This window comes from Polistes canadensis, unplaced genomic scaffold, assembly GCF_001313835.1.
Source record: "Polistes canadensis isolate GaletaPanama2010 unplaced genomic scaffold, ASM131383v1 scaffold_13, whole genome shotgun sequence".
Taxonomy (NCBI): Eukaryota; Metazoa; Arthropoda; class Insecta; order Hymenoptera; family Vespidae; genus Polistes; species Polistes canadensis.
The window spans coordinates 233,905-249,262 of record NW_014569560.1 but is presented as its reverse complement, the minus strand read 5'-3'; the positions used below and the strand labels follow the sequence as shown (position 1 = coordinate 249,262).

Genomic DNA, 15,358 nt, shown 5'->3' with positions numbered 1-15,358 from the left:
ATATATATATATATATATATATATATATATATATATATATAGGTGTGTATGGGTGTGGCTTGCCTGGCACGGTCAATTTGATAAGAAACAATCAATCAACGTAAATCTAAATGCTCAAATTCTGTGTCTGGCTATTATTAAAATATATGAAATTTAATTATAACTAGTATTTAAAAATAAAAATACATGTGTCTCATTTCTAATTGAGATTCGAAACTTTTCAACCCATACTCGTATACTTTGATCGGTATAATAATCAGAAAGAAAAAAAAAGAAATAAATTGCGATTAGTTAGGATTAAAAGAGAATACGGATCAATAATTAGTCGTCAGTTTTCAGCCCTTTGATATCCTCGATAAAAAAAAAAAGAAAAAAAAAGATATTATCTCTAAAAACAATCAAAGCTGACAGGCAACGCGTACTCGACCATCCACCGATAACAAAACGATGAGATTGCAATATGGAAATGACGTCGTGTCATGGAAACTCTTGAATAATAATCGTTTAACACATGTAACGTAAGCGTACAATGCCTTCATTTTAAAACGATAATTTTCATTTTGAAACAAAATCGTGTTAGAGAAATTAAAAATCAATATTGATAGACAACTCGAGTTTCATTCTTGTCATCATTCCAATTATTTCTACTTTTCAATATGAAATGGTACTCCATTTCTTTTTTTTTTTTTCGATACATCATTGTTAAAAGATAATCAAAATTCGAATTTAATCGAATGTACAAAATTTGCATTCGATGCGTATACGAATTATAAAATAATGCAAAAAAAAGAAAAGAATTGATTTTCAATGTTATTACAATATGAAAATAAATTCAATGTAATAATCGCGTTCCGAGTTTTACAATAAAGGCATTGTATTTACATATACATACAGACACAAGTTACACGTGTAGTAGGTAGACATGCACATGTGCACATGCACATAGAAAGAATTCCAGTTGATTTCGCTTTCGACGATGGAATAATCGATCCGTCTTTGGCGACATAGGCCAGACACATAAGAAAATCAGGCGTCGAAGTGTGTTAGGTCAAAGCCCTGGAAAAAACGTCACTGACTCGACGAGACATAGAGAAAGAGAATGAAAAAAAAGAGAGAGAGAGGGAAAATCGGTGCATACATAGTTTGACGAGATTGCGAATTAAACGAATCTTTGATAAAGTTTGAAGTTAGACACAAGCACGTGGTCAACTAGCACGCGTTTCTAGTAAGTCTTTCTCTCTCTCTCTCTCTCTTTCTCTTTTCAGTGATAAACTAAAACTTACCATATTCGTGAATAGAAGATCTTTGCAAGGGTTGAATATACTGCGTTGTGTTATTTGCCGGTGTTACTCTGAAGCGTTCCATTCTTCCCTTGTCCCTACCCACCCCTTCGTGTTGTTACTCTTGTAAGAAATACTAGTAGCAGTTTAATAGTGTAGTAGTAGTAGTATTGTGCTGGGGTGTGGTGGTGGTAATGTTGGCAATGGTGGTGATAGGAATATTGGTTTAAAAACAGACGAAACTGTCTCGATTTAAATCAATGATAGTGTCGATTATATATCTTTCCCCTTTTGTCTCTTTATCTACCCTTTCAAATCTTCTTATTCTTCTTTCTCTATCCTACCAACAGGAAATATACTCTCCGTTTTTCTCTCGATATCGAGCGGTGACGAGACGGCCGCAACACTTTCCTCCTCTACGACGATAAACGACAAAGGAGTTCTCCATTCGCCGATTCGCCTAATCGCACAGTAGATCGATTCTCGCCTTCGACCGACTACTAACGTTCTATTATTCTCTCTATGTTCTCTTTCTTTCTCTCTCTATCTATCTATCTGTCTGTCTTTCTCTTTCTCTCTCTCTCTCTCTACCTTCCGAGGAAGAGAGAAAATAAAATCAAACCGAACAAAGACGGAGAAATATAAAAAAGAGACGGGGACGACAATTTCTTCTTTCGATTTTCTATCTTTGTCCTATTCTTCTAGCCATACCGTAATCAACTACTAACAATAATAATATTACTGCTTCGTAATTTCTTCGTTTCTTTTTTTTTTCTTTTCGCGATTAAGAACGAACGATTACGAATGATTACGAACGAACGAATGAACGATGGAACTAGGAGAGGAAACAACGACGACGATGACAACAACAACGACGACGACGACGACGACGACGAGTCTCGTATACGATGATACACGCAAAGAGTCGGGCCTCTTTTCTCGTACTAACGAAGTCTAGCTGGAAGCGCGTGCTAAACGCACGCCGTTCGTTAACTCCCGCCGGACCTTTAGTGGTGAGGTGGGGTGTTGGGGAGGAGGGGAGGAATGGCGATATAGAACGTTTTCCGTCGCGTCCTACGGTAAAGTTCGTATGCGCGTTCGAAGGGCGCGGAGAGGTGGATTCTCAACGCCGGCAACGAGTCAAAAGGTGGGAGGGATAGAAGGGGAAAGTTACTAGGAGGGGTGAGTCGAGACTATGCGCTGCAACACAACACAACGACGACAACGACGACGATGCGTTTAACGCTGCGCTCACTCTCACTCTCTTTCTTTCTTTCTTTCTTTCTTTCTCTCGTTTTCTAGTTTGTTTATTTTTCTCTTTCCGTTGCATTGGACGCTGCACCGAGCAGACAACACGCGACGCGCTCGTGCTTTCCTCCCAGCAGACGAGCCCGCCCGAAGTTCGTCGAACGATTCCGAACATGTCCGAATACGCTCTAATGCATACATGAATGTATTTTAATACTTTGAAGTGGGATACTTTCCGGTTCGGTGATTCGTCAGTTTTGAAATAGTGGGGAGAAGCATACACGTGCCGTATGCATTGCCGGCATCTTTCTTGTATATTTCATTTTTTTTAAAGCGCGGTGTTTTCATTCGAGAATGTATCAAGGAGCTTTGGAGAAGGTAATGCGATTTATTCGAATGCATCGTTTTATTAAAGATTTATCGTTGATCGTTGCATTGAGATAACGTCACGATGCTTTTATAAGATAATACGAATTTATTTGATTTATCTGATTGAAATATATGTTTTTGTCAATGAAATTAATTACACTCAAGTTCCTCCGTCGGTCATTCGTTATTCGATCTAGGTGGCAGCAGGATGCGGAAAGTTAGGTATTTTTCTTATAGATTTTAATGTATATTACTGCAATTTAATTCTTGTTTAAATAATTATCGTCCTTCTATTAGAGACACGTAATACTTTAATCAATAATCGTAATTTCTATCGCTAATTTATCAATTAAATTTATCGACGGAGTAAACGTATAAGATATAAACTTTGACGATAAATTTGAAACGTCGCTTTTTCACGAGATATTTCAACTGTCAATAAAAACTGGGCACGACGTCTCGTTGCATGCCTACGTCAACAAAGGTATGCACTTTGTTGCAATTGGATCGAATATCGTAAAAATAAATGTGTGATTATTATTGAAAGCAAAAAAAAAAAAAAAGAAAAGAAAAAGGAGGAGTAAGAATTCGAGAAGAAAATGATTCGTTGGAGGAAACCGAGGAACAAAAATAAAATAGAAAATATAATGACATTGAAGGCGAACGTATATGTTTGTGCAATTTTCCACGATATTATATTTAGACCTACAAAGTGACACGTGCAACGATTTGCCGTAAAGACAACTCGATTTCGCTGGATTCTACTCGATTGCACTAGACAGACATTTCTTAATAAAAGTGAATGCATTGTTTCGTAAACTATTATTACATACATGATCACATATTTCTTCCTCTTTCTTACTTTTCGTGCATTTAACCGAAACAGCTGATCACTTTCGCTTTTTTAATCGTCTCGTCGATAGCGGCTTCTCTTCTCATTACAGGTAAGAATATAATATTTTTATTTTTGCCGATTGTAACTTTCCATTGTTTCCAAATTTAACGATTAACATCTTTGTAGATAATCTCAATGCGTTTAAGCGAATTTACGTCTACTCTTTTCGATTTCACTGCTTACCATTTAAATTTCCAACGCTTTGGAGTATTTTTTCTAGGTTAGGGCGTATCTCTCGAGTTTAGGTGGACTCCTAATTAATTCATTATTGATGGATGTTAATTGATGCGTATAAAAGTATCTTTAATCGTGCAAAATATAAAATTAATTTTTACAGTTTGTTAAACAACAAATAAAGCAAGTTACGTCTTGTCCTGCTAATCGTACGAAAAGATTGTCAAAGAAAATCAGATTTATTTATTATCTATTTTATAATAATAAAAAATTTCATATTTGTCGATTGCATTTGAAAATATATGTGTTAACAAATTTTCAAATTGTCTCGTACAAAAAATAAATGCTAAACGCAATAGTAGCGTCAATTCTTTTCGCAAATTTGTTTAATTTTAATAATAATATATTTAATTATTATTTATTTATAATATTTAAAAAACAAAAAAACAAAGTACAAATAAAACGTCTTTTGTTTCGGTTCATTGTTCGAAAGAATTTCTGGAGATTCGAATAGCGCGCGATTTCGTACGATGGTGGCGCTATGCATTTGCGCTAACCAATGAAAAATAAAACCCTAGTTTACCTGTGCATAATTATGGTTATGGGCATAACGGTTCTTAAAGTTGATGCATGACGTACGAATGGTCGTAGTTAACGTTAGTGGAAAATTGCGACCGAGTTCGTGAGTTGTGTATTCTTTTTTAACGCAATTCAATAAAAAAACTTTATTTATCGTGATAATAATCGATTTTAGAACAAGCCAGTAGCCAAAAGTGTTAATCATGGGTTCAAAGAAGCACAAAAAACATAAGCGCCAGAGGCACGAAGGTGAGATTCGGTCATCCGGTATGACATAAAAAAAGATAACAACTACTTTCTTACGATTACTCGACAAGGACACTAAAATTTCTCACTGACGATTATATTTTTTTGTTATCATTTCTCTCGCATTCTAATTTCCATATCGCGTATGTTTTTTCTTCTCTCGAATATATATATATATATATTTATATATACATATATATATAAAAAACGTACAATTCATCGCACGTTTCTCGTGGTCTCATGGTCTGTATTTTCTATCATCAAATAGAAATGTGACATTGTTTTTATCCATTCAAATGTTAAAGCATTATCATTGTAGCAAAGACAAAGGTATGCAGAAAAGGTTTATTGCACGATCTGGGCATTAAAGTATCATTTTCTTCTTTGTCAATGTTAGGGAAGAATATCTTTTTTCCTATTATTTTCCTACTTATACAGTATGATACACTAAACTTGATTACACTAAACTTGATTATCTCAAACAACTTTTAAATTGTATTCTCTACTTTTTTATAAATGGTGATCAAGTTCACTTATAAATTTCCTAAGCGGCTTAGCTTATGTACAAGTCCTGTCAACCGCATTATGCCTTCTCAATATTATGCAACCTCTATAAATATTAATTTATAAATTTTTCAAGGTAATCAAATCAAGTGAGTCATGTTGTATATAATACATGAAAAAGATAATCTTATTTTGTACAGTTAATAAATACAATTCGCACACCGTCTCAAGCACTTTGTTCGCATTCGTGATCTTTCATTATATGTCCATTGTTTATATTGGTGTATCTGTCTTCTTATATTACTTTTACAATATTTCTTTAAGATGCTGTATTATAAGGATAGAATTATTTATTTCTATCTTAAGTGCATAGCTGAGGATTCGAATGAAAACATTGAACTGTGGATGATGGTGTGGCTTTAATGGGACACGCATTAGATTTAAGAGATGCATTTTTGTTTCGAAGGATAGAATTGTAGTTACTTCTTAAGCTACGCCAAATCGCTTTTCTTATTATTTTCATTGGAATCCTTCTCGTACTCATAGTTAAAATGATGCACAGGAATTTTGACTGCGTTTTCACCAAGGACAAACTGAGAGAGTGAGGTTGGAGTAGAAGTGAGGTGGATTCAAAAGTATAAACGAAGGTTCCACAACGACAGGCTCGACGTGGAAGTAAGTGACGTGTAACTACAGACACGGACTGGTTGCACGACAGAAGCTAGCTGTGCTCCAAAGTTATTTAAATATCCATAAACCTATTTCCATTTTTGTCTTTTAAAACCAGTTGAAGCGCAACAAGATCCATATCAATTAAATATTGTGATTTCTCCTTAATTTATGACTAATACAAAATACTGCTACACGATAAGAAAAAAAGAAAATGCAAACCTGTTGCGCTTCAACTGCATAGTTCCCTGGCTGTTATGTATTACGGCATCGAAGACCGTATGTGCTTTGCTTTAGCCCTTTAAGAGGTATTTTCAATTTTAATAATTATTTTCTTTCTTACTGTTCCTACAATATAGGGCAGTCGATGTTACAATGAAAATTATTTTATTACATATATATATGTATATATATATATATATATGTATTTCTATTAAGATTTATTTATTAGTTCAAATTGAGCTACTACTTCCATCTCGCTTCCAGTTTGTTTAATGTGAAAACAAGGTCACTATCCTGTCATAAAACCATCTCTGTATATAATTATTAGAATGAAAACCCTTGATCCTTTTTTTAATACCCCTTGTAGAAGTTTATTAATTTTTTCAATCGCACTTTATTCTAAGTTCCCATTGAAACTATACATCGGGACATATAGAAAGCATTTATGCTACTAAAGTTATGCTATTACTATCCTGCACTTTGATTTTCTGCAAAAAAACACCATTTGTGCATGCATTAGATATATTTCATGTCAATTTAGCTTACGTTAGAGCTTATCGGATGCCTGAAAATCTTATTGTTTGCATTTTATTTACTGGTTATCTATTTTGTCAACAGAAGGACTATATACAACAACGGACAAACCGCCTACTTTAAAATTAATTTTGAAGGTAGGAGGAAGCAGCGGGACTCCGGAATACGCCAACGAATTTCCAAGCCAAGGAACAATGTTATCTCAGCACTACCAACAGCAACTAGGTATGAATTACTCGGTTACGCAAGGGGACTCAGAATATGATAGGTACATGGGTCACAAGAAAATTAAAAAGAAAAAGAAGAAAAAGGATAAACGACACAAACATCATCACAAAGATAGAAAGAGAAAGAGAGAAGAATCCAGTCAAGAATCTGTAGGTGATGCTGATGAAAGTTTCGTCGAAGTACCTAAAAAGATTCCAAATCAACAATTGTTATCTCCTAGACCTCTTTCGAGCAATGAACCTAGAATCAATGTTGCTAATCAAATTAGTTCACTCTCTCCGCATCGAGAGCCTAGGACTTGCGTTCTGCGAAAAATAGCCGAACGCACGCCTCTCCAGAGATTATTGGAACATTTGTTAAGGTCAATGGAAAAACGTGATCCTCAGCAATTCTTCGCATGGCCAGTGACAGACAGTATAGCGCCTGGTTATTCTCAAATAATAACAAATCCGATGGATTTTAGTACTATTAAACAAAAGATAGATGATAATAATTATCAGAATTTAAATGAATTTATAGACGATTTTAAACTTATGTGTAACAACGCAACTACTTATAATCATCCAGATACTATTTATTATAAGGCTGCCAAGAAATTATTACACGTAGGATTAAAGATGGTCACCCCTGAGAAACTGAGACAATTAAGACCGGTATTAACTTACATGCATGATATTTCCAAGGAAGAACTTGGATTTGAATTAGGAGTTGAAGATCCTAATAATCCCGATGTTCTTGTTACCGAGGAACAAATCGAAAGGGAAAGAGAACAGGAGGAAAGAAACGAAGAAGCAGAAGAACTCCGAAAGGAAAATCAAAGAAAAATGAGATTAGCGAGTTTAGGTAAATTCGAAGCTATTCCGGATGATCTAACTCCGGAAGAAATTTTGAAGCAAGCACGTGGGGCGGCTAAAGCTGCTTCGGATAAATTAAGTTTAAAACGTCTCAACACCAAAATGGGATTTTTAAGACAAAAGAAAGATGGGACTACGAGTTTGCAAATAATAGTTCCTGGAGATGGCGTTATACCTGGAACTAATCAAAGACCCGTATCATTAGGACAACTTATAGGAAAATTAAATCACGGTACTGGCGCTTTAGCTGGTTTTAGAGAAGACAGAAGAAATATGTCAAAACCAGTTAAATCGTTGTACTACGGACCATTCGGGTCTTACGCGCCAAGTTATGATTCCACGTTTGCCAATCTTACTAAGGAAGAAACTGATCTCGTCTATCAAACGTACGGAGATGAAACTGCTGTTCAGTATGCAGAATCTATTATTGATTTTGCTAAAGACTGTGATTACACTTTAACTATGGTCGACGATTTATTAGATATTCTAACCAACGGTGATCATAGGAAAACGAAAAAGTTACTCGAAGAAAAGAGGAGAATTAAAGAGGAAGAGGAGAAGATCAAGCATTTGTTAGAAAAACCTATGCAAGATTTAAACAAAAACATTCCATCATTGGAGAAAGTTCGAGTAGATATTGATCAATTGAAAACATTATCTGAACTGGGCATTGATATGAACTTTCTGGAAAAATTAGGTAATTATCTTATCTTATCTTATCTGCCTGCAATTATAAAATAATTTATATCCATTTTTTAACTTTATTCACTATCTTAATTACTGACATTTTATATAATAACATATATATATATATTAAACTTAGTTTTCTAGTTTTACTTCCACACACACACACTATATATATAAATGTATATATATTTACATGTGTCCTATTTCTGAATATTTTAGAAGACGAGTTAAAGTTCAGCGAGGATCGTGAAGCTTTACAAAGTCGTTTAGATGATACTTCGCAGATGTTGGGTCGTTTGAAACAAGTACAACACGATCGTCTCTCGGCGCCTCCACCTGCTCATTTATCGAATGTTCCTAAGGCCTCGGAAAGTGAAGTTGCCCTTGCCGGTAAGATTACGGATAATCTTACCGAGATAGCAAAGAAACTTCCACCCTCAGCTATTGCACCAGTTGATGGATTACGTCGAGCTATGGGCATAGCACCACTTGGCGGAGCTGAACCGATGGAAGTTGAACCAATTACACATAATCCAGCAATAGTTGCGGAAAATACATTGTTACAACCAACCAATGGCAATCAAGTACCCACAAATCTTTTACCAGCACCATCGCCTATTCCAAATACAAATTTACTGAGTCCGAACAGTCAACAAAATCCAACGATCAGTATTGTCAATCCAAATCAAATACAAATCGGTGTCACGCACAATCAAACGTCCCCTCCTTTGCTGAGCACGACGGAACCATCGGGAGTTCCCGATTTGGAATCTGAACTCCGAGAGTTTTTGGAAAGCGATCCTACATTAGGACATTCACCCTTACACGACGATAAAACGCTCGAAGATATATTATCGGAATCATAGTATTTAACTTAAGTTCTAATTAATTATAAAATAGATTGTACATTTTATTACATCTATATATTAGAATGATTCGAATCTTATATTAAATAAATACTTACTACAAGACTTTATTCTATTGTTTTTGTTATTTTATGACATTATTTCTAGTATTATAATAGCGATATTATTTCTAATAGCGATTGGATATCAAAATGTGAGAAAAATTGCATTTATTTTCATATAATTTATCGATCTATCACGACCAATTACCAACTATAGGATATAACTGTTACAATATCAAATTGTTATTTCAATATTTTATTCTCATATGATTCTTTCATATATTATATTCTATATCTTCTAAGAATACAAGGATTTAATGCTGTTATCGATTCCTGACCTGTACAGCATCCTTACTCATTGCAGTTCTGAAATTACTCTACAAAAGTCTAATAGAAAAATAATAGTAAAGCTAAGAGAACAAAATAATAAAAATAAAAGAAAAAATAATTTAAATACTCTTGCATTAAATTAATAATTTTTTTTGAAAATTTCCTTGCAACGAAATAATGTTAGTTAATTTCAATAAAAAATATATATTTCACAAAACTGCAATTAATTCTTTCGTTACTAGTGACTTCTCTATATGGGTCGTTCGAGCAAAAGACTTCGCACAAACGTAAAAATTGAATTATATATTCGTTGAAAGATTAAAAATTTAATTCACGTGGGAACTGTATTTTTTCTCTCTCTCTCTCTCTCTTTTTTTTCTTACTTTTAATCGTAAAATATAGAGAAATAATGTGGTCAATTGAATCGTAGAAATGGACTCGACCATTTTACGAAGGGATGTGCATATATGCGTATATGCGCGCGTATGCGTGCGTGTGTGTGTATGTGCATATATCCTACGTATGTAATACATATGCTAGTATTTCGCTCGAAGGTATACGTACAGCTCATGATTAATAAACGTATCTGCCAGCGACATTTCGAAATAGCTTTCTGTGTCTCTTTAAAAAAGAACTGCATTATTAAATGAATATATGTATATGTAACGAAATATATGAGTTATACGAAATGCTTTGATATATAGGGTATACCAGCAACTAAAAGAGGTCATCTAAATATTTTCTTTGTTTTTTAATGATATATAAAAATGTTTAAACCATATATGTATATGTATTTTATAATTGATTTCAAAAGAGTTATTATAATATCATGAAAAATAATATATTTTTATTAATTTTGTCGTGATCGTCGGTATTTTTTTTACATTGTATCTTGTAGCAGGTGTAAGTAAACCTGCATCGTGATCTTTTCAAATAATCATGAGCTTCAAAAATGTGATAAAATCGTAAGACAACCGAGTGTTATTTATCTCGGGTTTAGTTGTTTGTAAAGAAAAGTTTATCAAATATTATAATTCTTTTATATTTGTTACTTGCCACACCAGATTCTGTTAACAATCGTTCTCTGACCGAAGTAAATCTTCCGTACGAGTAGTCAAAGCGTCATTGATCGAACACGCAAAATAAAGTGGATTGCCAGTAGTCGAGGTACCTCTGTAGTCAGTCAAGTGAAGAAGATATACGAATGTCGTTAAACCTAGTGCATACGTTTAAGTATGTTCTTTTAAAAAAAAAAAAAAAAAATAAGAATAAGAAATTGAAATAACAAAAAACGAAATATTAATATAATATTAAAAATATATAAAATATAGAAAAAAAAAAAAACATATTACAAAACGTTCGATTGAATATTAATAAAATTAAAAAATAATTAACAACAAAACACGCGTTTGATTAGATTTAATTGAAAGGTTCTATGATTAATTCGTGCAATTTTCTTTTATTTTTTTTTTTTCAAACAAAATTACGATCTGTCGAAAATGTGAGCAAATTGACATATACGATGCGTTTTAGGTGTGTCTTAAACGTGAGGAATGATTTTACTACCCCTCATATTTGAATTTACGATCAACTATATCCGTTGAAAGACTACGGTATATTTCCCACGTAATAGTGCAATAAAGTTTACTTAAACACATTCGTATGTATGTATATAAATACTCATTTACGTATGTATATATGCATATTTATATATATACATATATATATCTATGTTTGTATGTATATGTGATCGTTACTACTTATGACATTATTGCTGCTTACGTTGGTCGTCCTTCCTTGTAGGAAATTAGAGAACTTATCCGATTAAATCTTGCCGATGCACTTAGTATTAACATGCATTTAATAATCCGTTTACCGTTAATGTAAATTAATTATAGACGAACTCTTAAAAGTACTATTCAATTCGACAAAAGAACTATTACAATTTTAACACATTTTTTACAGTGTCGAGCTTTACTCAACAATCACACATACACACAGACAGATCTCATTATTACGTGTATATTGCATAAACTGCAATTTAATTTATACAAACAATTAAAAGTTCAAATATTTGATTCTTCCACCGATGTATTATATACTTTTTTAAATTTGTCTTTTTTTCTCTTTCTTTTTTTTTTTTTTTTTATTTTTATTTAATAGGATAAACTTTCAAGGATGATTATAACGCGTATATTTATTTAGTCAGGAGTTTTCCCGAGTTAGTCGAGTTTTCATTATTGCAACTAGATTTTCGTACGAAACTCGATATACTACTCTCGAGATTTCATAAAATGAAAAATGCAAATGTGTGTCCATATATATATATATACGAAGGTATCTACCTAATTGATATTTATTATTCATAGATATTTGTATTCGAAGCGGTCGAAAGCTGATTTTGTTCAATCAAAATTTTCCCTTTTTCAAAATAAAAAAAAAAAAAAATAAAAAATTTCCCTTCCATAGTCTTCAACGTGAACGTTGACGTACGTCGAACGTTTATAGCTTTTAACGTTGATACGTTTAAAATTTTAAATAAATTTATCGTCCCCATACGTATTTCATTATTACCGAGGTGTATCGCGAATTTTACGATAGAAATTGAATAAACGACGTTGTCTCTTTTAAAACCAACGCAAACTACTCGGGCATATATTTTAATATAAATACTTGTTTACACGTGTATCGTTATCAACAAGTTTATCCGATTAAATAAATAAATAAATAAATAAATAAAAAAGAATATATAAATACACATCGGTAGAATCAAAATATTTTTTTTTTAACGCTAACATTGCAATCATTTTTTTTCCCCCAATAAATATTTTCCCTTTCTATTATTAATACAATAAAAGTCTAAAAATAATACAAAATCGTTCGAACAAATATTCTGACAATTAAATCCTTCTTTTTTGTTTTTCTTTTTTCTTTCATAAAATTAATTATTTCAATTTTTTTGTATCCATTCACTGTCGTAATAACTGGGGCACATTTATTTGTCAAATACAAGAAATATTATAATTACTTCCTCGTTTATATATACCTTTAGTCTTTTCATTTGACGTAACTATATAAAGTATCTATATCTAATAAGATATCTTAAGATTATTTAGTTAACGAGAAGAAATTTAACGAATCCCTTTAACTTCCGGTGACTTTATTCCGATACGATAAAAGGACATTTTAAACGAGAACATCAATTACCTTTATTTCTTCTTATAGTTATTTCCCTTTTCCTTTGATCCTTTCGAAGTATTAATTCTCTCCCTTGGCCCCGACCCAGTCTCCTGCCCACTCCCCCCTTCCCCCTTTTTCTCTTTATCACCGATCCTGTACCATCCCTATTCAAGTTTCAAACTAAACAAACGGAATTAACGAAGAGTTAAATCAACATTACCTCTATGTTTAATTCTCACTCTCTCTCTCTCTCTCTCATGCTAAGATTTGCATATACGTTTAAGTATTGAGAAAAGCTTCTTTCATTTACGATTTAATTGATTTTTTAAACATGAAATTAGATTTGTCTCGATATCTATTAAAGTATTTCGAATAAGATTAATATCATTTGGTTTTTTTCTCAAAGTGTGATCAAATTATTATCTACTTAAGAAAGAGGGAAGCTAATTTTGTATTTAACGAACGACAGAAAGGGAGAGAGAGATAATAAAAAAAGAAAGAAAAGAAAAAGTCGAAAATTAATTACGTGACTTTAAATAAGATTTTGTAATAAAGTAGGGAAAGAAAGAAAGAAAAAAAGAAAGGAAAAAACAAAAAGGAAACGCTTCCACGCGAATAATAAATGCGTAGACATCGCATGAGCATGAATTAAGGGTGTATTGGTTATAAAAAATAAATGACATAATTTTTAATATCCCCTGAGTATTGCGCAGTTACCACCAAAAAAAAAGAGAAAAAAAAAAAAAAGAAAAATTATACCAACTCTACTGAATCCCTCTCATTTAATTACAAAATCACACGCGCACATTTTATCACATATTTCTTTTTTTACGTATAATTATATAATATTATATTTAAATGTATGTTGTGTGGGATTAATATATAATATTTAATAGAATTATTTATACCGATATATTATATTAATATATTAATTAAATTTTTTGTTTACGGATACGATAAAGGAAAAAAATAAATTAAAAGAAGGATTTTTAATGGAAAGAAATGAAATTTTTTGCGTGCATTTCTTTTCGCGTATATTATCCCTTTAAAAAACTATTATATTTCTCTTTTTTTTTTTTTCTTTTTTCTATCTCTAAACTTTATAGCTTACCAGGATTACGCTTGAAAACACGGAATTACCTACTGTATCACTATAAACGAGACAATTTTTCGCATTCCTACTTTCATTTTTTTTTTTTTTTTTTTAATATTTTTTCTCTTTCCCCTTCATCCCTTGTATTCCCACCCCCGTAAAAATCGATATCGAATAAAACAGCTCGTTATCCCTTATCGCGCGTATCATTCTATTTAAAAAAAAAAAATCTTTACGAAATGTCATTGAAATCGATCGATTTTGAATAATCTATGGGTGGTTTTACCTTTGCAAATTGGAAATAAAAAATATATATAAAATAAAAAGGAACACACAATAGGAATAAAAAATAATGTTCTTCTCGTACCGGTTTGTGAATATACTTAGTCATAGTTTCATATCTTACGTCGTAATGTTAGAAAATTGCAAGACAAAATGTTGAAGTATTATATTAAAAACGTCAGACAATCTATTTTTCAACGATTGGATAAGCTTCAGATGGCTTGTCTCCGAGTTTATCGTTCCCGTTAGAAACAGCTGCTCGTTTTCTCCGTTTAAAAAAGATAAAACAAAAAGACGAAGGTATGATCAATGTAAAAGAAAATGACAGAATAAAGGTAGGTAGGACAAGACGGAGTTTTAAAGGGACAAGGATGAAGACAAAAAGAAGAAAAATGAAGAAACGAATCCCATAGGATGGAAGCGAGGTTAAAGGGGTTTAATAGGAATCCAAGAGAGAGAGAGAGAGAGAGGGGGTTAGCTGCCTCGGGAGGGGGGCGGGCAGAGGGTGGTTGAATCTATTTCCGAGGGAAACACATTTACACAATGTTGGTCAATTATGCGTAGAATGTTTTGAATTTCTATCCGGGCTGTAGTATTAGATCCCGTAGTCAATTTGAAGCAGCCATGATGTCATAGAACCTATGCGTTGGTAACGCGAAACTCGCGTGGATAGAAATTCCAACGAGCTAATAACCCACCCTATTTACACCCTCAAACTCCATTTTCTCAAGCCTTGCGATTAATCGGGTGTGCTAGAGATGCTCCAAATGTTTCAACGAGTTTCTAGTAAGCGGTACTTTCATGTTTTACTGCTTATTTGTTTCCCCCTTCCTCACTTTCCACCCTCCACCGACCCCCCCCCTCCCCCACCAACATTCCACGATCTTTTTTTTTCTCTCCCCTTCTGTTTTACGAAGCACTCTTTTACGAACTCTTAACATTTTTTATTGGAAGATTAAACGAGTGGAAGTGTAAAGGAAAAAAGTAGACGAAGAGAAAAGGGGTTGAGCAAAAGATAAGAAGAACACGTCTCTGTCGTCCAATTTAAAGGAATATTATGGCGCAAAAAAAAAAAAA

The 15,358-nt window shown here is 32.9% G+C and overlaps 2 protein-coding genes across 13 annotated transcripts in view; one reads left to right on the top strand and one right to left on the bottom strand.

Moving 5' to 3' along the window:
• LOC106793318 (solute carrier family 12 member 4) overlaps positions 1 to 1,842 on the bottom strand; it is an 81,109-nt gene extending 79,267 nt beyond the window's left edge. For 2 of the 3 annotated variants that reach the window (XM_014760128.1, XM_014760129.1), the window contains exon 1: positions 893 to 953. In XM_014760128.1, coding sequence (XP_014615614.1) covers positions 893 to 944 — 52 coding nt within the window. In that variant the 5' untranslated portion in view covers positions 945 to 953. Of the gene's footprint in view, positions 1 to 892; positions 954 to 1,283 lie in introns of those variants that run through there. The other variant, XM_014760130.1, reaches the window with a different exon arrangement.
• The window catches only part of LOC106793319 (bromodomain-containing protein 7), a 53,447-nt gene extending 43,987 nt beyond the window's left edge, over positions 1 to 9,460 (top strand). The window contains exons 1-5 of one of the 10 annotated variants that reach the window (XM_014760142.1): positions 4,546 to 4,648; positions 4,721 to 4,794; positions 5,858 to 5,970; positions 6,858 to 8,499; positions 8,709 to 9,460. In XM_014760142.1, the coding sequence (XP_014615628.1) occupies positions 6,915 to 8,499; positions 8,709 to 9,355 (2,232 nt within the window). In that variant the 5' untranslated portion in view covers positions 4,546 to 4,648; positions 4,721 to 4,794; positions 5,858 to 5,970; positions 6,858 to 6,914 and the 3' untranslated portion in view covers positions 9,356 to 9,460. Of the gene's footprint in view, positions 1 to 3,209; positions 3,842 to 4,544; positions 4,795 to 5,857; positions 5,971 to 6,804; positions 8,500 to 8,708 lie in introns of those variants that run through there. The other 9 variants (XM_014760137.1, XM_014760140.1, XM_014760136.1 and 6 more) reach the window with 9 other exon arrangements.
• The last annotated feature ends 5,898 nt before the right edge of the window (positions 9,461 to 15,358 follow it).